General features: G+C 37.1%; 1 protein-coding gene and 1 long non-coding RNA gene across 7 annotated transcripts in view; one reads left to right on the top strand and one right to left on the bottom strand.

Moving 5' to 3' along the window:
- LOC123795330 (uncharacterized) overlaps positions 1-10,137 on the bottom strand; it is a 101,969-nt gene extending 91,832 nt beyond the window's left edge. For 2 of the 3 annotated variants that reach the window (XR_006780440.2, XR_015726263.1), the window contains exons 1-2: positions 9,903-10,137; positions 5,010-5,431 (exon numbers count right to left, since the gene is read on the bottom strand). This is a non-coding gene — a long non-coding RNA (uncharacterized LOC123795330). The remainder of the gene's footprint in view (positions 1-5,009; positions 5,432-9,902) is intronic. The other variant, XR_006780439.2, reaches the window with a different exon arrangement.
- Positions 10,138-10,293: 156 nt separating this feature from the next.
- SERBP1 (SERPINE1 mRNA binding protein 1) lies at positions 10,294-26,206 on the top strand. Of its 4 annotated transcripts, none has more exons than XM_045802067.2 (8): positions 10,294-10,716; positions 14,435-14,585; positions 15,458-15,598; positions 15,729-15,800; positions 16,388-16,462; positions 19,118-19,295; positions 22,495-22,668; positions 23,981-26,206. In XM_045802067.2, the coding sequence occupies exons 1-8, from the start codon at positions 10,404-10,406 to the stop codon at positions 24,035-24,037; spliced, it is 1,161 nt and encodes a 386-aa protein (XP_045658023.1). In that variant the 5' UTR covers positions 10,294-10,403; the 3' UTR covers positions 24,038-26,206. The 4 variants fall into 4 exon arrangements, with proteins under 4 accessions (XP_045658023.1, XP_045658021.1, XP_045658022.1 ...); XM_045802065.2 differs by having other exon boundaries at positions 16,343-16,462; XM_045802066.2 differs by having other exon boundaries at positions 15,711-15,800.
- The last annotated feature ends 1,025 nt before the right edge of the window (positions 26,207-27,231 follow it).

Genomic DNA, 27,231 nt, shown 5'->3' with positions numbered 1-27,231 from the left:
CATGCTTGAGTTCTTAGAATCACTCAAATCCTCTGGGGTTACTGACTGATGTAAACATAAGGAAAACAACCAAGAGTGGTATGGTCCTGTGGCCTCTGTCCTAGAAGTAGTAGTACGAGGTGTTGGTTTCCACCTGTCAAGGTTGAGGGCTGGCAAAACTAGTAGTAGTGGTAATTAACATTTACTGAGCAGGGTACTTAACTGTGTTGGAACTTTTAATCCTCACCACAACCCTCTCAGATGGATCTTGTGTTATTCCTAATATTAAAAATGAAGGCATAGTAGTTAGGTGAGAATAAGCAATTTGTTCAAAATCACCAAGGTGGTAAGTAGTGGGCCAGGATCCAAACCGAAGTCTCTCTGGCACCCGAGCCTGCATTTCACCACTGTGCTCTATGGCCTCTCAGACAAAGGAAAAATATTCACATAGCTAAATCCTTTGCATGTAACCTGAGATCCCAGGCTCTTGTTTAGTGGTGGATTTGAGAGCTTAAGACTCTGGTATTTTACTATCAAGTCCGGTTGTAGGCCCTCCTAGGGAAAAGTTCCCAAGGCTGTCCAGTTTTTAGGCTGTTGGTATAAAGTCCCCTGGAGGATGATCTTGTGGTAGGCCAGTCCCTCATACTTGTGGCCGGGTAGCTTTCAGCAAGGCCTCTGACATTTGGCATTTTTCCTGGCAGGCAGCCAAGGGGACTGAGTATTTCTCTGTTTTCTTTTACTTTCATTCTTAACCATTTACTCTCAAAATAAACAAAAAAGAACTCAGGGATTTTACTGGTAGAAATGCATCTTAAAAAGTAGTTTGTGAGGGAAATTTGTAGCTGGAGAGGAAAAGAAGAAAAAGGTGATTGAGGGAAAGGCAGAAACATAGCCATTAAATGATTAACAGAGTTCAGAATTCCCTTGCGCTAGAAAGGTTCTAATTTTGAAAGCCACTTAAATTCCTCAAAAGAGAGGTACTCTCTAAGTATAAATATATGGTCAGGCACTTCTTGATGAGCTATGGAGAATCCCTAGGTGATTATTTGTGTTTTCTCCCAACATTTCCCTTTAGCAAAAGTTTACAATGGCCTTCTCCTCCTAACCTTTAATTCCAAAATTGATGGAAAGCAGCAAAGAATTGACTTAAGTGTGGATCCTTTTTCTTCCTTTCCTACTCGTTTCGAAAAGGTGCTGGCAGCTATTTACAAACAACTGACAGGACCACTTGGTGTTAGTGACCCTCCCTAAGGGGAAACACTTTTTCCTCCTCCTTTTTCTTTCCGGGAGCACTTAATTGCAGGCTCTGCTCTAAGTGTTTTGCATGTTTTAACTCACTGAGTCCTCACAATCCTAAGAGATCCTAATGATGATATCTCTATTTAACAGATGAGAAACTGATGTTAAAGAGGTTAAGAACTGAGCTCCAGACACAAGGCTATGAAGTGGGGTAATGGTTTGATGGGAGGGCCTTTAATTCCACAGCAGGCCATCACGAGAGTCAAGTTTACACAGCTCTGGGGATCAAACCCAGGCTCTGCTAACTTAACATTGTGTATACTGCCTGGAAGGTACCTGAAGTTCTCACAGTATTTCAACCCTTTCCAATGAAATCAAGGAGAAATTAAGAGCCTCCTTACACAGGCTCCTTAATACCTCCTTAAATAGGCTCAGGACTCTTGGGCTTTTATTCCTGTAGAAATTGGAAAGGATTTTATTTATTTAGTCCCTCACTGGACAGACACACACAGGCCACATGGCATAGTGTCAGAGTGCAGATATTGGAACCAGACTACAGTGACTTGATCATCGAACAATTCAGGGGTCAGAGGCACTAATCCCCACACAGTCAAAAATCTGCATATAATTTTTGACTTCCCCAAAACTTGACTACTAATAGCGTACTGTTAACAGGAAGCCTTACTGATAACATAAAAAGTCGATTAACACACATTTTGTATATGTATTATATACTGTATTCTTACAATAAAAAGAAAATGTTATTAAAAGAATCATTAAGAAAATACATTTAGAGTACTATACTGTAGTTAATGAAAAAAATCCACATATAAGTGGACCTGCATAGTTCAAACCTGTGTAGTTCAAGGGTCAAGTGTACTTTGTTTGAATTGTGGTTTTGCCATTTACTTGCTCAAGGTCACATCACTTGTTATTGAACCTTTCTGTCCCTAAGGTTCCTTAATGTAAAATGGGTTAATGATACCACTGACCTCACACAATTATTATGAGTTTTAAACAAGTTCATCCATATTAAATATTTAGAACCGTGCCTGGCACGTAGTAAATACTCAAAATGCCTGAAGTATCACTGAAAAGATAGTTAGGATATTTAAGCATGCAAGGCACTAGAAATAAGAGTTTATATTCTATGGGAGATAAGGGGCACATTCTTCAATAGAGAGATTTATGTGCTAAGCACCAGCACTTGGGGGCATAACAGCTAAACACAACACTCCCACTGCAAAGATTTACAAACTACTGCACGAGGTAAATAGACAGTGATAATGCAGTGTGGTAAGTAGTGCAAATGAGGTAGAAAGGGGTAATATTAGAGCACATGGTAGGGCAGAAGGACATGATGTTTAAGGGTCAGAGGAGGCTTCTTACAAGAGTGAACTCAAGATGAGACCTGGTGGATGAGAAGGAATTTGCCAAGTGAATTCTTGGAACAGGACATGAATTGTAAGATATAAAAAGGATATGGAGCATGTTCGTGTGCATGGGGTAGAGTGAGTTAGTCCCATAGGGTTTGAGGGTTAGAGTGTGTGGGGTAGGAGGCTGGAAAGTAGGTAGTACCAAATTATCAAAGGCCTCCAGTGTTTTGCTGAGGGTTCTGGACTTTACCCTGTATGTAATAAGGGAAGAGCTGTCAAGTCTAGGAATGATATGATCTGCAATCCAGACCAGATGAAATTTGAAGTCAGGGCTACCATATACAGTGATACGCCTAGATACTCTGCATTGGAGTGCTGGTCATGGGGAGGGAGAAGTGGGATGTTTGGGAGATAACAGGAAGAACTGTTAGAATGTAATGACTGATTAGAGCAGAATGGAAGGGTAATAATATTGTACATTGCCCTCAAAAATGGTATCCTTCTAGCTATTATGGGTACTTAGTCGGAAAAACTTGAGAAGTACTGGTGGCATAACAGAAGGAACATGAGTTTTTGGAGCTGGATGAAATTGAATTCAAATCCAGTTTTATCATTTGTTGGTTTCATGTTTAGTGTGAATTAGAATCCCCCCTCAAAGTTTGTTATATGATAATATAATAAATGCAAAGCACCTAGTACAGGGCCTGGCACATAGTAGGCACTCAGAACATGACAGTTGTGAGTTTCTGGGATTAGAAAATAAGATATGATCAGGAGTTTATGTCAGACAGCAATGGTAATTAATCTTTTGAATGTCTTAGATGCTTACTATTAAAAAAATTTTTTTGAGATATAATTCACATACCATCACAACTTAGAGTTTACAATTCAATATTTTTCCGTATATTTACAGACTTCTACAACCATCACCACAATCTAATTTTGGAACATTTTAATCACCCCTAAAAGAAACTCCACACCCGTAAGTAGTCACTGCCCATTCTTCCCCACAGCTCCTCCACAGCCCTAGGCAGCCACTAATCTATTTACTGTTTCTATAGATTTGCTCTTAAATGCTTCAGAAGATCCGATGAAAGTAACTACTACCCTGGGAATATGCAAAATTTTGCATGCAATTTCTTGGCAATCAGAGACCCCAGATTAAAATTTAAAAAGAATACCCTTAATAAACTCAAACGGAATTCTACAAAGTTGGCACTAGAGGAAGGAAGAACCTCCCAGTGGTGGTGGTGGGCAGCAAGAGCTTGTAGGCCTCACACCCGGATCTGTGCCTAACCTGAGATTTCTGCATATATGAAACTTGCTCCAAAGTTTCTACATATGATCTCCTCCTGCAAACATTAACCACGGAGGCTTCATCTCCTTCACCCTTCCCATTTGTTTCCTTTGGGAGCAGCAGAAACCTAAGAGATTCCAGCCAGCAATCAAGAGTAGTATCACTGAAGATCAGCCAAAGCTATTGAGATAATAGCTACCATTTATTAAGTACTTATTATGGTTGAGCATTGTGCTTATAATTAATTATCTCTAATTTTTCAGTTTTAGGGATAACGCCTGGATATATTCTATCTCAGCTCTACGGTAATTCCTGATAAATAATGTGATATCACTATGAAAAAAGCTTCTGCCAGCAATTTTTGTTTGGTGTTGTTGCCTCTAATCCACTTCACAGAAGCCAACAACACCTGGAATATGGAGAGGGGGTAACTTTTCGCTCAGTTAAAAAAAACAAAAAAGCAATGCTTAAGTTCCATTGGATCAAGAAGAAATGCCTTAAGTTTCCACGGGATCAAGTAGGGAATGCCTTTGCCCTCTCAATGCCTAAGGTATCAGGTTAAAATTTCAAGAATGTATTGATCTGGCCTCTTTAGAATAACAAAGCGAATTCTGATTACAGAATATTTTCCTTATTTAAATTTTAAACTTTATTACCATGTTAGTTGAGGATTCCTCTTTAAATAAGAAACTGGAGGCATACACGGTCTTCATTACGTTTGTATTCACTTCAGGAACTATCTTCCAGTTTGCCACCCCAAATCTTGTGCATTTGCCTATAGACACTTAGAGAGATTTGGTTTTCCTCTTGTTTTTTAACTTGGAACCTACTAGCTCTTTCCTACCTCTTGGTCTCTTGCTCGCTGTTCCTTTGCTCGCTGTTTTTTGTTTTTGGTTTTTTTCCCCCAAATCATTGCAAAGCTGGTGTTATTGGCCATTGATTCAGATCTCAACTCAGAAGACTGTCTGACCATGTAATCCAAAACATTGTCCCTCCCTCGTATTACATTCTCAAAGTACTTATCATTCTGAAAATAATCTTACTGATGTATCTATTTACTTGTTTTTTCTCTGTTTCTTTCCACCAGTGTGTAAACTCCATGAAAATGAAAGCCTTACCTGTTTTGTTCACCACAGAATCCTCAGGGCTCAGAATAGTGCTTGACAACGCACTATTAAATATCCGACAGGTGGATATTTAATAAATAATTGTCGAATTAAATGTCTATTCTTAGAATGAATAGTTCGTATTAAGTGTGAATCATATTTTCTATTTTCAAAGGGATTTAGACAGATGCATTTGGAACTTCATTGGATGTAATGTCCAAAATAAGATGAATAAGAACAGTATCTTGTTTTCCTTCTAAAGTTCTTCTTTTTGGTTTGACATATTCAAAATTAATTTAAATTAAAAGGAAGTGGGGGGGGCACCTGGTTGGCTCAGTCAGTTAAGTGTCCAACTCTTGATTTCGGCTCAGGTCTTGATCTCAGGGTGGTGAGTTTGAGCCCCATATTGGGCTCCACGCTGGGTTGGAGCCTACCTAAAAATAAAAAATAAAAAATAAAAGAAAGGAAGGGGAATACATGAAGCAAAATACTATTTTTAAATGGATGCTAGGCCTAAATATAGAAGCTAAAACTATAAAAATATCTATAAAACTTTTAGAAGAAGACATGGATGAAAATAAATAAAAAGACATAAAAGAAGACACACATGTAAATCTTTGTGCTCTTGGTTTAGGCAAAGCCATGTTAGATATGACAACAAAAGTACAAGTGACAAAAGAAAAATGGATAAATTGGACTTCATCACAAAAGACCACATCAAATTAAAAGCTTTTATGCTGTAAAGGTTACTGCCAAGAAAGTAAAAAGTCAGCCCACAAAATGGGATAAAACATTTGCAAATCATATAACTGATAAGGCACTTGAAATCTAGAATATATGAAAAATTCTTATAACCTGATAATAAAAAGATAAATATACCAGTTAGAACCTAAATAGATTTTTTCCAAAGAAGATACAAAACACCCAATAAGCACATGAAGAGATGGTCAACATCATCAGCCATTAGGGGAATACAAATCAAAGCTCCAGTGAAATAGCATTTCACACTCACTAGGATGCCTATAATCAAAAAGACAGACAAAGCAAGCATTCGAGGATGTGGAGAATTAGAACCCTCATAATTGTTGGTGGGATTGTAACATGGTGAAGCCTCTTGGGAAAACAGTTTGGCTCTTCACAATGTTAAACACATAGTTACCATATAACCCAGCAACTCCATTCCTAGATATATATACAAGAGAAATTATATATATATATTATATATGTATATATATATATATATGTGTATATATATATATGTATTATATATATAATATATATATATAATTATATATATATATGTATTATATATATATATATACAAGAGAAATGAAAACATGTCCACACAAGCCCTGTAAACAAATATTCACAACAGCATTACTCACAACAGCCAAAAAGCAGAAACAGTTCAAATATCCATCAACTGGCAAATGGATAATTAAAATGTAGTCTATCTGTATAATGGAATATTATCCAGTCGGAATAAAGTACTGATACATACTACAATATGAGTGAACCCGGAAAACATTATGCTAAGTGAAAGAAGTCAGTCACAAAAGACCACATGTTATATAATTTCATTTATATAAGATGTCCAGAATAGGTAAATCTATGAGACAGAAAGTAGATTAGTGGTTGCCTAGCTGGGGGTGGAGGGAATGGGGAGTGTCTGTTAATTAGTATTGGTTTCTTTTGGGGGGGTGATAAAAATGTTCTAAAATCAGCTAGTGGTGATAGTTGCATAACTCTGTGAGTATACCAAAAACTTTGAATAGTAACCTTTAGACAGACGGGTGAATTATATATGGCATATGAATTATATTTCAGTAAATCTTTTTTTTAAGAGTATAATGCAGGGGAATAAAAGGAAAGGAAGTTTAAAATTAAGAGGATCAAACTTCAAAGTTAAGTTTGAAGTGGCAAAACAGAGAGTGTAATATTTCTATTTTTAGCTTTGATATTCTAACTTTAGCAAGAGCATAGACTTGCAATTTTATACTTAGCAATGCATCCTCAGACACAGAGGATTTGCCTTTTCTTCACAAGTACCACCTTTATTGCTTTTGTTTTAAAAATGCATAATATACTTAGAGTACACTAAAAATTAGAGTCTTTTATTTACATTTATGTGTTGCCTATATCTAGTGCCCCCAAAGTGTTATAATAATAGTTGTACTTTGCTAAAAGGTAACAGCAATATAAAGATGAAAGACTTTGTTCCCTCTGCCATGTCCCTCATAAGTATAATAGTTGGGTGCCCAAGCTGTGAGATCAGACTGACTGAACTGTCTCAGGCAAGGTAAACTTGGGAGAGGCACTTAACCTCAGTTTCCCTATATATAAAAGGGAGGTATAGGTCATGATACTATTTACCTCATAATGTTGTTCTGAGATTTAAAGGAAATCATGTGAGGAACTTAGCATAAGATGTGAAGAGCATAGTAAATGCTCAAATTACCGTAGTTGTAAGCAATTATTATTTTAATTCAGCAATAGTTAGTGATAGGTGATTGAAATTATTAAGAAATGGGTAGAAGCAAGTCGTAATGTGGTTGAGAATTGAGTATTAAATTCCTAACAGTGAGGACTGGAACGATATGTAATATTCTCAGTTTTGTTAACATTAGGTAATTGTATTCAACATTTAATCAAGATATTTGGGTAGTTTTCAGCATTTAGTGCTAGAAAACTCTTTAGAGAGCTTGCTAAAGATAAAGCTTAGAAGTTGCATGAATATTTTTCAGAGAACAATGTGTGATTCAAGCATCGCTACAGAGTCCTGATATTTTAGGCTACATTTCTAATCAGTGGTATCTTATCACTTGTCACTTTACAACTAAAGCCTTTAATTTGAGTAACAAATCTGCCAAGAAGTCTCCTTTCCTCCTCCCTTGAGGTTTATTCAGCCAATATTTTTTCTATGGAGAGCAGCAGGAGCTTCTATGTTTAAGGACTATTTTAATTTCTCAGGAGAAAGGAAACGTTAGTGAAAATAATTACTTATAAAATAATAACTGATTGTGAGGTGTGAAAGAATTGCCATTTTGAGCTTTATTTGTATACTTTAAAAGTGGGCTTTAAAACTTTCCTGGGTTAACCAAAATTCCAGGAGAGAAGAAAGGGAGAGAACAAGTTGAAAGTACTTAACAAATTTCTCTCCAAATGTTTATTCTTATTTTTATGTTATATTAGTAAGTAAAATTCTCTAAGAAGCATAAGTAAATTCATAGCCATACAATTCCCCTCTGTGTAGCTTATCTGTAAACATTCTTATTGTTATAACACTTGGCTATAGAGATCTGTTTGAGGAAACAGGGGATCTGTACATAAGATAAAAATTCCTGAGTATAGGCCTACCCCACTTCCCAGTTAGTCTCTTTTTGTACTTCATTTTCCTCACCTCAAAAAGGGAATACATGAACTTCCTCACAGAGTTGATAGAAGGGTGAAATGAAATCAGATATGTAAAGTGCACTAAGCACAAAGTAAATTGTCATGTTTTAGCTCTTATTATTGTTGTGGCAGTGGCCTGAAAGAGGTAAAGAGGAGCTGTAGCAGATGTCTCAAAGATGCAAATAACAGTCCATGGTAAAGAGGAAGGGTTTGTTAAAGCATGGAGATTGCAACTGAGGTATTTTCAAAGGGGCATAAAAAGTACTGTCAAAAACTCCTTGTCCTTTGTCTTGGTGGGAGCCACAAGAGTCAGAGCTTGTGGAAGGGGGTGGGATGTGTGTATGTAAAATGGGAGTGTGTGTGGCAGGGACTGAGACAACAGAGAAATAAGTGACTTTGAGGAGTGGGGCTGGAGTTAGAAACCAGAAAACCAACAGGCTTGCTGCCGCATGCCTGAACTATGACTCTTTTACTTTCCCTGTTAAGGAATTGATTTAAAATCTGCTCAGAAATTGATAAGATTAGAGTCAGCCATGTTTACATACCCTGTCTGACATGCCACAATATTTAAATCTTATTAAAGATTGGAAATTAATTAATAATGGACTGACTTCTATCAGAAGGCAGAGTTTGGATTTAAAGGTTAATGCCAACAGTCTCACTGTGGAGTTAGAAGACTGGGTTACCTCCTGGCATTAGCACTTAAAGAGGTGTGAACTTGGTAACTCATTTCACCTCTGGAATGGTTTAATCAGCTGTGAAAAGAGGAAACTACCTACCTACCAAGTTGTTGTTGAAAATTAAGGTTATTCATAGCACCTGGAACATAGAGTTGCATTTTCTATTTTGTGTAAATGGGAAAAGGTTGAAAAATTATGGTGATATATTTAAACACTTAAGAGTGTTACCAAATATGTTTGCGCACTGACATCTGTTACCTTAACGGATCTTAATATTCTCAACTAATATCAATGCTTTTAGTAATGGCAATTAATTTGCTGACATATTTTCCTCCCCTCACTGCATCTCTCAGCACCCTGCACACCCGGATACTTTAAAATACTATTTCTTGAGCACATTTTACTAATACCTAATCCTTAACTTGCCGGACACTAAAGGACAACAGACAGACTTCAGAAAATGTACAAACAGTGCTTTTCGAGGCTTGCCCAGTGTCTAGCTAGTGCTGCACTGTTAGGAGTTAACAGCAATTAAAACACCCATCGCAACACTCAGGAAACGCGCGCAACACTCCCCTGCGATAGTTCAACTTGTCTTTTTGATTAATTCTAACCGAGTTTGTGTCCCCGCGAGAGAAAGCGTATTCCTCCTCACATTAAACAGAAGAGTCTCGATTCATTATTGGCGGTGCAAGAAGGCGACTCCAGCACCTGAGCAGCTAGGGATTTGGAACTTGGAATCGGGACGTGCCTTCGGGAGGCCAGTGAGGTACCTCAGCAACCCTCCCAGCCCTGGAAGTTTGCGAGCCCCAGTTGTAAAATCTAGAATCACCTTGACCTTCCCCGGGAGGTGGGGAAAGTTAGTCCAGGGACAGAGGCGGGGTGAGTAAAACCAAAGACAGAGAACTTTCGAGAGCGAAAAAACGCCCTCACGTTTTCCTGTTTGCAGCGCCGCTCGAGACCCAGAGAGTTTAAGGGTGGCAAGAGCAGGTGGCAGAACTCCGCCCACCTCCGCGCTTCCCCGCCCTCAGCTCGCACGCTCCACGCCCTCCGTGAGGTCCCGCCTCTTAGGCGCGCGCGAAGAGTTGTCACGCCATGCATTCTGGGAATTGTAGTCTTCGCCCTGGGAGTCGCCTCAGGAGAAGCGACTCTGGCCTACATACCCCATAGTGCCGTGCAGAGCTGGCTGCTCCCGGATGTGTGCCTGGCGCCGGAAGAGAAGACGGCCCCCCTCTCTCGGCCCGGCCATCTTGTGGGAAGAGCTGAAGCAGGCGCTCTTGGCTCGGCGCGGCCCGCTGCAATCCGTGGAGGAACGCGCCGGCGAGCCACCATCATGCCTGGGCATTTACAGGAAGGCTTCGGCTGCGTGGTCACCAACCGATTCGACCAGTTATTTGACGACGAATCGGACCCCTTTGAGGTGTTGAAGGCAGCAGAGAACAAGAAAAAAGAAGCCGGCGGGGGCGGCGTTGGGGGCCCTGGGGCCAAGAGCGCAGCTCAGGCCGCAGCCCAGACCAACTCCAACGCGGCAGGCAAACAGCTGCGTAAAGAGTCCCAGAAAGACCGCAAGAACCCGCTGCCCCCCAACGTTGGCGTGGTTGACAAGAAAGAGGAGACGCAGCCGCCCGTGGCGCTTAAGAAAGAAGGTAAAGCTGTGGTAGAAGGTGGAGGAGACCCGGGATGGAGGGAAGGAGCGAGGGGACTTAAGGCTAGTACTTGCTTCTGGAGTTTCGAGTGTCCGCGGGAGACTTTGCCGCCGATTTCCTCACGTTTTCCCCCGCACGACAAAAGCCAGGTCCCACGAAGGTGGCTGGGAGCGTGGTAGCCCCAAGTTGAAACCACCTGCAAGGATCGTGGAGCCACCCCCTTCCCGCCTCTGTTTCTGAGGCGCGGAGCGTGCTCCAGAGATAAGCTGCTCCGCGAGCGTGTTCGCGATCGTGGGAGGTTGTTGCCTTCCCGCCGGATTCCTTGGCGGGCAAGCGCATGGACCGAGGTTCGGGGAAGCTGGCCACTTAAGCTTTTGTAGTTAGGGGGAAGCGTGGGGTCCACAGCTTCTTCCTGCTCAGAGCTCTCCCTCGGCGTGCTGCTTTGGGGTGCGGTTGGCTTCTCTCCTGCCATCTTGTCCCACGATGGCGCGGAGTACCCCCAGTGAAAAGCTGGAGGTCGGAGTTTGCACCTGAGCCAGTTCTAGGTTCTGTGGAGTGAGCTACTGTTTCGGGTGCCACATGTGCCTTATTGTCCCTCCTCATCACTTCAACTATTAAAAACCACTAACTTGCTGGAGTGAATTAAGCTTTTGAGAAGAGAAATTTGGTTACACCGTGGTAAGCAGAAGCGGGAATTGTGAACGAAGACTGGTTATTGCAGGAAATTCTGAGGCTTGTCCTCTCTCCCGGCACCCCCCCCCCCCGCACTTAATATTTCATATGGTGGCCCGGCCTGGGCCTCGTGTTGAATTGAGTGCAGAGGCTGTCACAACTTTAGCCACAGCAGAGCTCTTTTTTGAGTCTGTAGCTTTTTCTCCACATGTGCGTGAAGCATGGTCGGGATTCATTGGCGGGTAATAGTTGGTTCCAGAGGTCACTGTAAACTTCACAGGATTGTCTTGAGGTTGGTTTTTTTTTGCATTTTCTAATTAGTGTTTTGTCCTCTTTGGTGGGCGAAAAAGCAAAACAGTTGGGGATAAAAAGTGTACGTGATCAGTAGCAAGTAGGTGTAGGATCTAAGCTCTGGATCTTTAAAGTTGCCTTTTTATGTTGAAAGTTGAAATTACCCTTTATTGCCACGTGCTCCTGAAAGAAGTTGTTTCTCATTAGTTTTAGTTGAATTCCGTAGCATTCAACTAATTTTAAAAATCACAGCAGTTGTGTTAGGTTTTAGTTTAGGTTTTTGTTTTTGTTTTTTTTTTTTTTGATGCAGAACTTCTGTGATGGTTGGAATGAAGAACCTATGTGGTGAATAAAACAAAAGAATTCTTGTATTAAAATTACAGGTTGGGGAGAAGCACAAGTTGGAGTGTTGGAAAGCCCTGTGTACATCGTTTAGACCAAATATCTATTCAGTCATCAAAGTTTTGAAGCAACCGGTAGCTCGGTTGAATAATTATTTAATTTCCGCGTTAAGGAACACAGGCCTGTGTTATTTATTATTTTTGCTCAGGTTTACCTCCTTGATCTCACTAATGAAAAAAAGTGCATGAAAAAAATTGAGTCTAATACATAAATCTAAAGTGTACCAGGTAGATGTGTTTCACCCATTTTGAATGCTCAAAGCATGAAGCCTGGTTTAAGCCGCGGTTGTTTTGATCATAAAGCCCATCTTTGAGGAGGTAAGCTTTTAACCTGGAACCTAGTATTTTAAGTTGTTAAAGATGAGGAATTCTTTCATAAACTTATAACCAGGACAAAGTTCACCATTCAGTACTTTTCCCTTTGGAAAACTTCCATATTACCTGTCACCATCTTCCTTAGATCAGCAATACAAAGCACTCTTAACCTTAAATAGCATAAAGCATAAGCTTTTAAATACAGGAAAAGTGTTGAATGAAAAAAAAATTTTTATTTTCAGATCCTGCTACCTGTCATTTGATGGTCTGGGCTTTGGAGACGGATAGACTGTAAAAAGTCTCCCTACCTCTTGTAGTGGAAAGAATTGCTACCTGGTGATGTGTTCTTTGCCTTTACATATAGGTGCTGGCAAATACTAGACATACCTTAGATATACGTATTTAATATTAATAGGAGTTTTGTAGCTTGTGTTTTGTCCATTTGAAGAATTTGAGAACTGACACTTCAGAACATCACTTAAGTGTAGACTACAAGGTGTTTTTTAATTTTTTTATTGAAAGCCTGAAATCTAGTGAGTTTGCAAGTACAGGTAAATAGATTAAGAGAAGCTTGAATTTTTAAATGTCAGTTATTGGGTGAATTTATTTAGTAAATTTTTTAGGTTCTGTAAGCATAATAATGAATATTGGGTGGGGAAGGAAGCCATTGTTCACTTGGGTGTGTTTGGCTTGGATATCATTATTGTAAGGACTGGTTCCATAGCTCCACCCCAGTACACTATACCTGTGACAGCATTTGTTTAAGATGCCTAAAGATTTAACATTTGTGGTCGGTCCTGAGAGTTTATGTGGAATGGACCTTAAAATTTCATTTAAGAGTTTGGTGTTTACCATTTGACTTCAGTTACAAGCAGTCGAATGATGGGATGTATCCTGGTGGTGGGTCACTTCCTTAGAATCAGTGAATCAACTTAAGATCTTGTTATAAAACCAATTCCTCGGTCTTTTTTTTTTTTTTTTAAACTTTGTCAGAACTTACGGTTTAGGAATTAGAGCATACCTGAAATTATACAGTCATGAATGTATCTACTTATCCTTAAGGCCAATAATGCATACTGGTTGCCTTTGTGGGCCTCAGACACTAACAGGAAAAAAGTAATACAGGGGGAAATCAGTAAATGCTTCAGCCATCACTTAGTGCCACAAGTTTCTATTAAATACTGTTTTTAAAGGGGTCCGTGTGTGTGTGTGTGTGTGTGTGTGTGTGTGTGTGTGTGGTTTTTAAAGATCCTTTGGAAACAAAGATACCTGTTAAGGCAAAAAAAAAAAAACTCTCCATTTATAATAAAACAACTGGACTATTGCCTAGTGGTTGCATAGCAGTATATTTTTTTAGTCTGTGTGGTTTTGTATGTATGGATATGGATGGATACATATGTGAACACACATAAAAATAATAAGAAAACAGTACTTTTTTCTGGTTAATTGGTTGTTTGAAACAATGGAGATGTAATTCTCAATGCTGTTTGTTTCCTTTCAGTTTTGTAATTTATAGAACTGTCACTCTACTTTTTACTATAGTTTTATTTCCTCCAGATCATATAAAATAGTGCGGTCTTCACTGTTTTTCTGAGGGTCCTTATCTGGTGAGTGTGTTGATTTGCTTGGGTATTATTAATGAATGGCTACTGGTGTTAATCTTTTTTGGTATCTTTAAAGCCAAAATGTACCATGCCTAAAATTTCTTAAAAGTTAGAATTTTACATTATGAGACTGGCATCTTGAAAAGTGAGAGGAATGATGGCTACCCAGATGACTTTCAAGTCAGGTACAGAGACTGCTCAGGTTTACCTGAGTGTGGGGGAGGCATAATTTGGCGAACTAAATAGAAGTTTGAAACAAGTTCTCAGGTATTTTGTTATATTTTTTAAAAGTGCCCAGTTTTTGCCTTTTTCAGCAGCAAGTGCTAGTTAACTGGATTGAAAGAATAGCAGCTTTGGGGGGGGATCTTTCAGTAGTCTGCCAATTTTTTTGTGTTGCAAAAATAATTTGCTTATGCAGGTTATTTATCATTTCAGGAATAAGACGTGTTGGAAGAAGACCTGATCAACAGCTGCAGGGTGAAGGGAAAATAATTGATAGGAGACCAGAAAGGCGACCACCTCGTGAACGACGATTTGAAAAGCCACTTGAAGAAAAGGGTGAAGGAGGAGAATTTTCAGTTGATAGGCAAGATTTGTTTTTAATCTCTTCATGTTTTGTCAGTTTATATAGTCTTTTTTTTTTTTAAGATTTTATTTATTTATTTGACAGAGAGACAGGCAGGGGGAGTGGGAGAGGAAGAAGCAGACTCCCAGCAGAGGAGCCTGATGTGGGGCTCGATCCCAGGACTCCAGGATCACGCCCTGAGCCGAAGGCAGACGCTTAACGACTGAGCCACCCAGGCGCCCCTATGTAGTCATATTTTAACACAAAGCTATAAATTGGGCATAATTTGCCAGGTAGCAGTCTGGCTGGTACATTTATGTTTTTCAGAGAAATAAATATCTGAGTGTATGCATTGTTCTACTATGAACATTTTGGTAACAATTTTTAGTGTTCAGTCTTGGATTTCTGGTAATGAAACACTTCAGTTGAATTGATGGACAATTTCTTTTCCTTGGTTTCCTTTCTCTGATGTTAGCAGGAAAGTCTTGGGTAATTGTTTATAGCAAAACATATTACTCACATTATGCATGTTAGGTGTGTTTTTTTTACTCATTATGCATGTTAGATGTGTTTATTTTAATTTTGAAGTATATTGGTGAGCTGTAGTGTGGTTTTACTGGATTATAATATGAATAAATCATTTAAAAAGTACAGGTACTAGTAGTAAAGTTTTAGAGAAAGCAAAAATTTCTTGTTTGGGGGGAGCTTCCTAGTTCTGAGTACTTTTATGTGTTTAGAAGTAGACTGTTTTTGAGTTTTCTAAAACAGGTGTTTATTAACCATTGGATTATTAGCCAGTAAATATGTTTTTACATTTGAGCATTTGGATGCATTTCCCTTCTTTTTTTCCCCTGGAAACCTTGGAAGTATATGATATTTTTTATTTGCTGTAGACCGATTATTGACCGGCCTATCCGAGGCCGTGGTGGTCTTGGAAGAGGTCGAGGAGGCCGTGGACGTGGAATGGGCCGAGGAGATGGATTTGATTCTCGTGGCAAACGTGAATTTGATAGGCATAGTGGAAGTGATAGATCGTAAGTCTTTTATTGGTTTTTATTATAATTTTACATGTGAATCTACTTCTTTAATAAAACAAAATTTGAATTTCTAGAATTAAAGAGTATTATGTTAACTCAGTTTTGTTAGTTCTTTTTCACATTACAGTGGCCTGAAGCATGAGGACAAACGTGGAGGTAGCGGATCTCACAACTGGGGAACTGTCAAAGATGAATTAACGTTGGTATTCTGATTTTTTAAAATAAGTAATATTTAAATAAGATTGCTTTTACGCTTTATTAAAAGTTTATCCATAACTATTATACTTTACTTGTCCCTAGGACAAGAACAGATGCTCTCATCTCAGCTACTTCCTTGTAATATCTTGTTGGATATGTTTGAGTACAATATGTCACATGACCAGTTTTTCTATATTTAAATACATGTGATGTCAGTTTTTCTTTTCATTTGGGTATTCTGATTTTCTGTGTGTCTTTAATAGTTCCTATCGTAGCTATCGACCCTTGTGGTCATACAAAAATTTGATAGGCTGGTAAAGCTTTGTCTTAAAGCAAGCTACTCTGTCCTGCTACTTTTTGAATAAAGTACGTGAACTATAACTTGGATCAGTATGCATTTTTAAATTATTTTCTCAGAGGTCTACTAGGAACTAAATTTAGTAAGAAAAGACTCTTAGAATGTGAAGATTTTAAAATTGTATAAAGAATCTTTAAGCTACATGTAAATGGACCTAGATGCTTTTCTTTTTCTTTTTTCCTTAGAGAGTCCCCAAAATACATTCAGAAACAAATATCTTATAATTGCAGTGACTTGGATCAATCAAATGTGACTGAGGAAACACCTGAAGGTGAAGAGCATCCAGTTGCAGACACTGAAAATAAGTAAGTGGTTTTATGTATAGTGGTGATGCCACAGCACTGGAAGCAATTTGGGTTTCTACTGAGAAAATAACATACAGGTTTAATGCTAGCATTTAATGGCTTTTGACAGGAGACTTGGACCTGAATTCCTCAAATAGTAAATATTTGGAAGAGTGCTTTACACATTCATATATTGGGCTATAATGGTTTGAAAAATAGAAATGCTTATTTCTAGTTTAAATTATTGTTGTCTTTGAAAAGATAATGGAAAAAACATATTTTAGTAATACCTCTTTAGGAACAAAAATTAACTATTTGACGTGAGAATGGAGAATAGGAATAAGATGTCCTCCATTTTACTTATCTATACCTTACTTGGTAGAGAAGTTAAACAATGACTAATCCTGGTGATGATAGCTGTCCAGAGACATTGAATAGGTGGGAATTGGAGGCTAAAGTTGGGAGTTTCGAAAAATTAGACCAAATGGTTGACAGAAGAGATAGTATTTAGAACACAGAGTTCAAAGTAATTTGGACTCTTAACTATATAAATTTTATTCTGAGACCGTTTAAAACCAGAAAATGTGACCGTTTTAAAATTTCTCCATCTGAAGTTTCTTTTTCCGTCAACATAGGATTTGGAACGTGGCATTATTGGCTTGTTTTAAAATGTATGAGGAGAGCAGAATAACAGAATATGTTATTAATTCAGTTGGCTTTCTTAATCCTTTTCATTTTCTGAGTTTTTAGGCGTAAGATTTGGTTTTGAAGTTTTCATTCAAGGATGGAAGAATTGCAAAGCCACAAGTTACGCTGGTAGAAATAATTTAATGCCTTCCTCTAGTTTCCATCAACCCAAGCAGAAGTTATATGCTGTTCATTTCTTATAGGATTGTGGCTTAGAGTCTTAAATTACCAGTTATTTAGGGTTTGTAATTCTTAGCCAGAGCATATTTAAATCAGTCAGGGAGGGATGCTTTTCTGCTTTTTCTCCCAGAATTGCTCCTATAGTGGACCACTATTGGTAATAGTATCATATTCCATGGATTTGTTGGAAGAAGGAATAATAACTGATTTAGTATTAGAGTAGATAAAAATACATGGTATTAAGTGATATGTTGAACTTGAGGGGCGCCTGGGTGGCTCAGTCGTTAAGTGATATGTTGAACTTGGGGTAATAGGAAATCATAATTTTGAGTGTACACAATGAAATTATGATCAGCAACTGAAATGAACCTTAAAGTAACAGAAGTACTTCACAACTCCTAACAGAACTGTTCCTTTAATAAAGAGCCCATGTTTAAATGACCTTAAGAGTGATTTGCAAAGATTAAAACTGTTTATCAGAAGAAATGATGTATTGACAGCATGTTGCAAACAAATCCTTCTCTTAGGACCCAAGAATGAAACTGGGGATATTTGGGCTAAAGAAGATCAAGATGGTTGACATTAGAGCAGTTTTTAGTTTTACTCCAGAGTAGGGAGGATCTGAATATAGCATTATACCTTGCATGTGGAAGTATAAATTTAAGCACAGGCTGAACTTTGATTAACTCCCTTAATATATTGTTCCCAGAACTTCTTTTTTGTTTCATTTGATTCTTAGAACCACCTTTGGTAGGTGTGGTTTCATGATGTGGTAAAGGTATGCCAAGTTCTATTCTTGGCTGTGTCGTGACTTGAAAATAACTAGGACCTTTTCTTGATCCTTAGTTTTCCCATTTGTAAAGTGACAGAGTTGGACTTGATATTGATAGCCAAGATCTCATTAATTAAATGTAAACTTGGTATGGGCAGTTTTAAGATAGGATTTGTCAAACAGTGAGGAGTAGCATGGAAGGGAGATATTTGAGCTCTAAGGTTAACTGAATCACCTGCTATCTTTGGAAGGAAGCAGGGCTCCCAGAATAGCAAACAACTTGTTTGGTGACAATTGCAAGTTGAGATTAGACTAAAATAATGGATTCCTAGGCCCATGCTTTGTTTTTATAAAAAGGGAAAAGGGTATTATATAACAGCTATATCCTGAGAATTGTATTTGGAAATAATTAATTTAGTATTAAGTACTGAAACTGATATGTTTTGTGGAGGGTTCTAATACTAGTCAAACCACAGTCTCTCCTGTCCATATACAGGCTGGTTTGGAGTATACAGGATTCTGGATTTGTGGAAACTTGGCTTTTAAAATTATTTTGCTATTAAGTGTTAGTTGATAAAGAGAGGAACAGTTCTTTCATATTCTAGAATATGAATTTTAGTTGTTCACAGGCATCCTAGGTGACTGCTTTTATTTCTGTTATTATAAGTTCTATATCGTGGAGAATTACGGAAATTGAAAGTGTTTTAGGAGAAGCTAGGTCAAATACTTAAATCACATAAGGGTACAGTTTTAAAGCAGTATAGTTTTAAGAAGTGTGTATTTTGGGTAAAGACAGTTCAAGGTTGTTAACTACTGATAGTTGATTTCATAGTTCATGAAGTTCGAATTGTATATTTCTCAGTTATCCATGCTTTCACTAATTGAATAAGCACTGAATTCCTAGCCTCCACCAAGTTATGTGTTAAGCATTGGGTGACAGAAGACTGGGATTACCAACAAGCCAAGAAGTTATTCTTCCTTATAAGTTACGATTTTATCAGCCCCTTAATAGCTATAAAACAAATATGCTTTCACAGGGAGAACGAAGTTGAAGAAGTAAAGGAAGAGGGTCCAAAAGAAATGACTTTGGATGAGTGGAAAGCTATTCAAAATAAGGATCGGGCAAAAGTAGAATTTAATATCCGAAAACCAAATGAAGGTGCTGATGGGCAGTGGAAGAAGGGATTTGTTCTTCATAAGTCAAAGAGTGAAGAGGTAAAATTAAGTTTTGTGGTGTTTGAAAATGTTGAGATTTGTATTGAATTGTATTTGTACTTCCTGTTTTAAAATATCACATGGATAATCTGTTGATAAAAGATAAAAGCTTTACATGGGAGCATTTGGAGCAGATAAATTGTTCAGAAAGGAAAAACTGCATTACTGTATATTTCAAGAAAGGTAGTCCTTCAGTCAATCCACAATATATTTAATATGGTGGTTTTGTTGTTTTTTTTAGAAAGCAGTCAGTTGTGTATCATACAATTACTAGTGTTTTAGAAATAAAGTAGGTCTTTTCAAAGTTGTGATAATATTTTTAGAAATCTTGCCTAACTGAATCAGTTGAAAGGTTTGCATTTTCATGTGGTTTAACCTAAGCTAAAAGAGTGGCTTCATCAGTGTTCAATTTTTCGAACTCTCTGCCTTTGTCATTTATAGTGATGAAGATTTTTCAATGAATGATGCTATCCTTTTTGAGGACTGATGTCTTATAAGAACTAGCAAATTAATTTACTAATGAAAATACTTGAGAAAGACATGGTGGTGGTGGTTTTTGATTTGGTAACAATCCCTGGGGCAGGTTGTTAGAGGAATGGCTTACTGCTACATCATTTAGGGCTTGTACAAGTATGAGATTTTAATCATAAAGTTAAATTGAAATGTTATTAAGGCAGTCTGTAATAAGATTCAATGAGATATTGCATGTTAATTTTCTTAAATAGCTGTGAAACAAACATGGAACATTTTGAAATAAAATTAAGGTTGAAGAGACTTAAATATTATTCTAGGTTTAGAGATGATTTTTTTTTAAACAACATTGACTCCATAAAATAATATAAATGGGGACATTGTCTTAAGTGCCAAGTCCTGTAGGAAAAAAAAAATTTTGCTTCATTTGAATGCTTTTGCTTATTTTTTTTAATTCTTTCAGATAAAGTTGTATATCTGGGTTAACAAAGTATTCCTGATTAAAGAAACCATCACAGTTCATCTTGGGGGGACTGTTAATTTGTACTGCTGATTAAACTGCTTAGGTTAATATGGAAAAGATTTACTCAGGCACCTTTGACACAATTATATGTACCTTTTTTGGGGTCTTGACAGAACTTTTCTTCAGAACAAGACACATACACAAAATACTGATATATTTTACATAATTCTCTTGTCTCTTATCTCCCTGAAGTCTCTTTATGCATTTTGTAGACATCACGTTAGGTATCACAGTTTTACATTGAGCTTTTCAGAAATAATTATTATATAAGCTGATATATATGATTAGAAATTTTTGAAAATTAAAATGTGAAATTGGTTATGAATAACTTTGAAACCAGGATGTTTTAATTATCAAGCCACTTTAGTTTGGATTCATGTTGCCTTTGTGACGTGGCTGTTTGTTTAAAGCTGACCTTATTGGCATAAATGGTCTTGTCCTTGAATATGTGTAGGTCTTCAGGTTTGTTGTGTATTTAAGTACTCTTTCTCTTTTACATATCCTAATCCTCAAAACAAGAAGTAGAGAAAATAAGAAATTCAGAAACAGAAAACCGAATTAAGGTGTTAAACTGACAGGGCTGAAGCCAGAGCTCTTCTTTCCTGATTATCATTCACTGCTCTGGGGGGAAAAAAAACAACTTTGCAGATTTATTTGTTGCCTTAAAGGGATGTCCCCTGAACATCCAAACTCTTTCTGTATATTACTGTATGTGTATTATATATTACTGTAGTAAAACCTTTGAGGTGTTTCAATTAGGTGTTTTTGCTTCTGCGCTCTAGAAACTTATAAAATGGTTCTAATTAATGAATTGACATTGTTGCCTTAAAATAGCACACGTTTAAGAATTAAACAATTAGTATGTATAATTGATTTTGCTAGTGGTTTTGTGGATTTACATTTAAACATTAATTTAAAATAACTTTCTACTGCCTTTAAATTAGGTTGGCTTAGCACTGAGGAATGACCATTTATTTGGATATTAGACAATTAAAGGGGTGAACATAGATAAAAATACAAAATTTATTGGTAATTTAAGGAATAGTTACAGGTGTAGTGTTAACAAGATTTAGAACAAAATGTTCTTCAGAAAAGGATTATACCTGTATTTAGGAAAACTAAAACATACTTTAAAGTAGTGTAAGAAAAGTATCCAACTAGAAGATTTTTTTTTTTTAAAGATTTTATTTATTTATTCGACAGAGATAGAGACAGGCAGCAAGAGAGGGAACACAAGCAGGGGAAGTGGGAGAGGAAGAAGCAGGCCCACAGCGGAGGAGCCTGATGTGGGGCTCGATCCCACAACGCCGGGATCACGCCCTGAGCCGAAGGCAGACGCCCAACCGCTGTGCCACCCAGGCGCCCCCCAACTAGAAGATTTTAAAACCTATTTATCCTAAGCCATACAGGAAGAAATTAGGAATTAAGCAGTGTAAAATTGTCTGGCTTTATTGTTTTTTTACAGAGTAGGTGGTGTACCTTATTTATAAATACAGAGGAGGATCTGGATTTCACAAACATTTTGACTTTAAGGTTACCTGTCTATATTTAAGGCTTGCATTTATTTGTGCTTAGCTTTTTAAGGTTCCCTGATGTAAAGTTGTGTTTCACTTGAATCTAGTTCTCCAATTTGTAGGGAAGAACACAGGATAGTTGTTACATGAACAGAAAAGCATTCTGAGAAGTTTATACATGATTTCTTTCCCCAAGTCACACCTGGAAGAGTACAGAGCCAGAGTTTTCTTTATAACTTAAAAAGTGATTCAGTATTAATCACCAGTAGAAACCTCATATGCCATCTATCCAAAAGTCTTCATCAGAGGTTCATATTGGAATCTAATCTGAAGGATATATTTAAAATGTACTTAACCAGACTTCACTCCTATGATTCGGTAGGTTTCATATGGGGCCCAGCCACTCGAGTTGTTTGATTATATACCTCTCATCAAGACTTGCCAATATCAACTGTAGTTTTAAAATTAAGAGAAGTGAAAGGAGGTCTTCCTCTAAGATCACTATAGCTGATCCCCAAGCCTTCTATGTTACCTTTAGTGGCATTGATATTTTTTATTATCATTTGTTGATACATTTGTTCACATGAAGTGCAGATTAGACTTTTGGTCTTTTTAAGAGAGAGCTCAGTATTTAGATATTGCAGTGTTGCTTTCATATTAATAACCCCATGGCCTGCTTTTAAATTTTTAGGCTCACGCTGAAGACTCGGTTATGGACCATCATTTCCGGAAGCCAGCAAATGATATAACGTCTCAGCTGGAGATCAATTTTGGAGACCTTGGCCGCCCAGGACGTGGTGGCAGGGGAGGACGAGGTGGCCGTGGGCGTGGTGGACGTCCAAACCGTGGCAGCAGAACTGACAAGGTAATTTTAAGAATTCTTTCACTTTTTCAAGTAATTTGAAGACCTCTTTGGTAAATCAGTGCCTTAGGTCCTTTTGGGGATAGACGGAAAAAGTAGATAGACCTTCAAGAAATTATATTTACAATTCAGGAAATTAAAGCACATTAGTTCTGTTAGTAAAGTTATCACTGTTTATTGAGTTACTTACTAGGTGCTTATTGAGTACTAGGTGCTGGTCATGGTGCCATGCTAGTTTAACTATTTTATGTATTGTGACATTTAATTCTTTTTGTTACGTTGACGTACCCATTTTACGGAAGAGGAAATTTAGGTACAGGGAACCAGGTTAACTCTTGGCTTTGGCTGAGGTCTACTTGCTTCCTTTACCTTGACTCTGCTGCTTTTTTAGGTCTCAGTATAGCATTTGTGTCCATAATTGTGTGACACTAACTGGATGGTTATTGGCACTCTTTTTTCTTGATTTTTTTTTTTTTAAACTGCGGTGTGAGAGCTGGGGTTCATTTTTGTCCTACTTTTATAATTTAATGCCTTGTACAATGTGTATGACACAAACAAGTTCTTAAATATTTTTATAGAAGCCCTAGTAATTGATAAATTTGAATTCTGATCTATTTGATGCCAAAGTATATGCTGTTAATGACTAGATATTTTAAAGTATTAGCAGTAACCTTTGGGTTAGGTAAGTTCATTGTCTCTTGTGGTCTGGCTAGGAAACAATGATGTCCTTGAATTCTCAACACCTGATGTGTAAATTGGGGACCTACCTGCTCAATTGAGTCGATGTTCGATTATAGTGGTAGCTTAATACAGATTTCATGGTTGCCAGTAATAACGGGGTGATTTCTTTTTCTTCCTCTGAGCCATCAGGTTTTTTAAAAGGCCAATGTTGTGTATATGGATCTTTCAATACGTTTTTGTTGTTATTCTTTGACTATAAATAGCAGTTCGGTCCCTTTCTAATGTTGATGAATGAATCATGTAATAGGTTTCTTAGCCTGCTTTCAAACTGATGCCATTCTTAGCAAGTGAGGAGAATAAAATAATAGTAAACAACAAATCCACATACATATGCCATGTGGATCTACTTATGTGATTTATTAGAAAACTAAACCCATGATGTTATTAAGGAATAGTTCTTGATGGACATTCAGGACAAGGCTCATTGCAAATAATTATAGTCCTGTTCTGATCCATAACAGTAAAGCACATTTTTGACACATTTTTACTTAGTATTTTAAAGTTATGTGTATAAATGTAGACAGTGGCAATCCAAGATTTGAGAATTGTTAATTTTGATTTGTTTCTTTTTCAGTCAAGTGCTTCTGCTCCTGATGTAGATGACCCTGAGGCATTCCCAGCTCTGGCTTAACTGGATGCCATAAGACAACCCTGGTTCCTTTGTGGACCCTCCCATCTGAGGTTTTGCATGCTTAAGGATCCCAAACGACTTAAGAATTTAAAAAAAAAAAAAAAAAAGACTGTCATTCATACCATTCACACCTAAAGACTGAATTTTATCTGTTTTGAAAATGAACTTCTCTCGCTACACAGAAGTAACAATATGGTAGTCAGTTTTGTATTTAGAAATGTATTGGTAGCAGGGATGTTTTCATAATTTTCAGAGATTATGCATTCTTCATGAATACTTTTGTATTGCTGCTTGCAAATATGCATTTCCAAACTTGAAATATAGGTGTGAACAGTGTGTACCAGTTTAAAGCTTTCACTTCATTTGTGTTTTTTAATTAAGGATTTAGATGTTCTCCCAATTACAAACTGGTTTTAAATATTGGACATAATATCAGTTTTAATACCTGCTTTGCATTTTCACACATGGTCAACTGGGTCATGTAAACTTTGATTTGTCAAATTTTATGCTGTGTGGAATACTAATACTACTTTATGTATTTTAACTTAGTTTTAATATTTTCATTTCTGGGGAAAATCTTTTTCACTTCTCATGATAGCTGTTATATATGCTAAATCTTTATATACAGAAATATCAGTACTTGAACAAATTCAAAGCACATTGGTTTATTAACCCTTGCTCCTGCATGGTTCATTAGGTTCAAATTTATAATTGACTCACAATTTCAAGTATATTTACTTTTAAAATGTGTGACTTTCCCATTTTAAAAACCAGATTGGACACCTTATTGGTGAAAGTTTAAGCTACTTATTGTTGATACACATCCTATCAAGTGAAGTAGTTTTATGGGTGTTGGGTTTTTTCCCCTCCAAAGGGTGGGTGGAACAAGTTGATTTGGCTGCTGCGTAATACTTAAACTGTTCTGTAAAATAAGCGTCTGGCCACTCAGTATGATTTGTGTGTATGGAAGGTCCCAAATCAAAATTGTTCTTCCATAATCAGCAACCCTTTAACCCTTCCTTTTTCTAAAGAAACCAAAGGGCACTGGTTTGTATGGTAAGATGGGGGAGTATGTTAATTTTTGGAATTTGGAAAGCAGACAGCTTTACTTTATAAGGTTGGAACAGCAGCACCGTCCATGAAATATAAACCAAAAATCTTACTGTTTCCGAATTTCCTGTATTGCTGTTAATTTTGGTCTTAAGTTGATAGATAACTGTTCCACAGAAAGTGATAAGTATTTTTACCTCTTCCTCCATTAGAAAATTAGGTTAATGGATTCCTTGAATGGGAGCATCACCACTTACTAAAACATACTTGGAGAGAATTATCAACAGATTTTCTAGGATCTTTTTTTTTTTAAATCTTACGCCACATTTATTAGTAAACAGGAAAGGAATTTTCATGTATAGTATCAAAGATCTTTTGTCACTCAGTATTTTCTACCTGTTGTATGGTAAGTCCAGTTTTGAAATATTGAAGATCTTAAATCATAAAATGTCTTCTATTTAGCTGACTCATTCTCCCGTATACTTCTAAAAGAGATTGTACAGTATGAGAGTTATTCATTTGGATTAGATTCATTAATCTAGTTACCTGCTAGTTTGACATCTTAGGAAGGAGGTAATTGGTTTTTAATGATGGATAAACTTCTGTGCTGGTGTTTTGGATCTTATGATGCTGAGCATGTTCTGCACTGGTGCTAATGTCTAATATAATTTTATATTTACAAACATACCTGCTACCCAGAGGCAAGTATTAATTTAGTCCATATGGACTATTGACCCCTCTTGAGATTGCAACATACACGCTCCGAAATCATTGTGGTTAGACTTCCAAGTATCTTAACTTGTTTCTGGACATGTAACATGTTTATAAACCTCTTAATTTTTAGCAACATATAGAAAACACCTCCTATTAAAAACACTTCACAAGTTCTACTTAGTGTCAGCCATTGCTGGCATTCTGTCACTAGAGAATACAGCAATATCTGGTATGTTGCAAGCTTTCAAGATAGCCTGACTTTAAAAAGTTGGTCCATTAGTTGTATCTGATGGATGTAAAATTTGCCTCCTAGTTCACTTTGTGTTAAAAGAGCTAAAACTGTGAACCTAACTTTCTCTTATTGGTGGGTAATAACTGAAAATAAAGATTTTATTTTCATGCTCACTTCTTAAAAGTCATGAAAACAATCAAATAGGAGCCCATTTATCGTCACGTGTTTTCTGGCCTGTGTGTGTACCCATAAGATAATGATCATATTTCATATTTTCCCCCTTAGATTTAGATTTTGTGTATGTGGGGTTTTTGTTATGAGGACGTTGGATCACATTTGGAAGGGATGAAACCTACTACAATTAGAAAGTTGAAATTTTAACTTGTAAAATGAATTTCAAGGACTGACATGGCAACTGGCATTTCTTTTAGCAAATCACATTTTGAGTGTGAAGGTTAACCATACTGAATGCCATTCTTTTTTTAAACAAATGATATAATACTTAAAAAATCCCTTAATACAGATCTCTAAATAATAGTGGTGGCTGATTTAATGTTTAATGAACATATATCTTGATTACATGGGAATAATGCCAGAGTTGATACTTTTATTATGACATTTTCAACTTGCATTGAAATAATTGGAATCTAGTTTATTTTTTTAGTTCAGTAGTTTTTGGAGACCTGTGTGGAATTAGGAGAAATTTTAAAATGTGCAGTAGGTATTACATATCTAGTTAATTTACTCAGTTTTATTTTAAACATGGAAGCATGACACATCATCTCCAGGGTTGTAAATATACTTGGGGCTTATTTCTAGCTATGGGTTTGGAAGGAGAGTATTAAGTACTCATTCTGATTTTATTATTTTTCTAAGAGGTCATTGCACTGAAATAGGAAAATTTTGTGCCATTAGGGAGTTGCATACAAAGTCTAAATATTATGTATTGGATATTTAAAATACATCTTTAAGAGCACTAGTGTTATGTAGAAGGAACCAACAAGTATTAAAAGGTTAAAAAACAAGTGTGAAGCTGCTGGAACCTGAATGATACTGACTTCAAGGTAAGATTATATCAGGTGTATTCATGGCCGTCTGTCCCAACTTTGAAGTAACTGGTTTGCAAAATCTAGAGCTCTCAGGTACATTTAAATTGTATTTTCTAAAGAAAGTAAATTAATACTTAGATTTTAACCCA

Source organism: Ursus americanus, chromosome 12, assembly GCF_024610735.1.
Source record: "Ursus americanus isolate L20-20 chromosome 12, mUrsAme1.1.p, whole genome shotgun sequence".
Lineage (NCBI taxonomy): Eukaryota > Metazoa > Chordata > Mammalia > Carnivora > Ursidae > Ursus > Ursus americanus.
This window is presented reverse-complemented; position numbering and strand designations above follow the sequence as displayed.

Excerpts from the sequence above, each read along its gene's own strand:
- SERBP1 (XM_045802064.2), top strand. The coding sequence starts at position 10,404 with ATGCCTGGGCATTTACAGGAAGGCTTCGGCTGCGTGGTCACCAACCGA. Across the intron at positions 16,463-19,117 it reads GTTGCAGACACTGAAAATAA|GGAGAACGAAGTTGAAGAAG; the intron begins GTAAGTGGTTTT and ends ATGCTTTCACAG. Across the intron at positions 22,669-23,980 it reads GTGGCAGCAGAACTGACAAG|TCAAGTGCTTCTGCTCCTGA; the intron begins GTAATTTTAAGA and ends TTTCTTTTTCAG.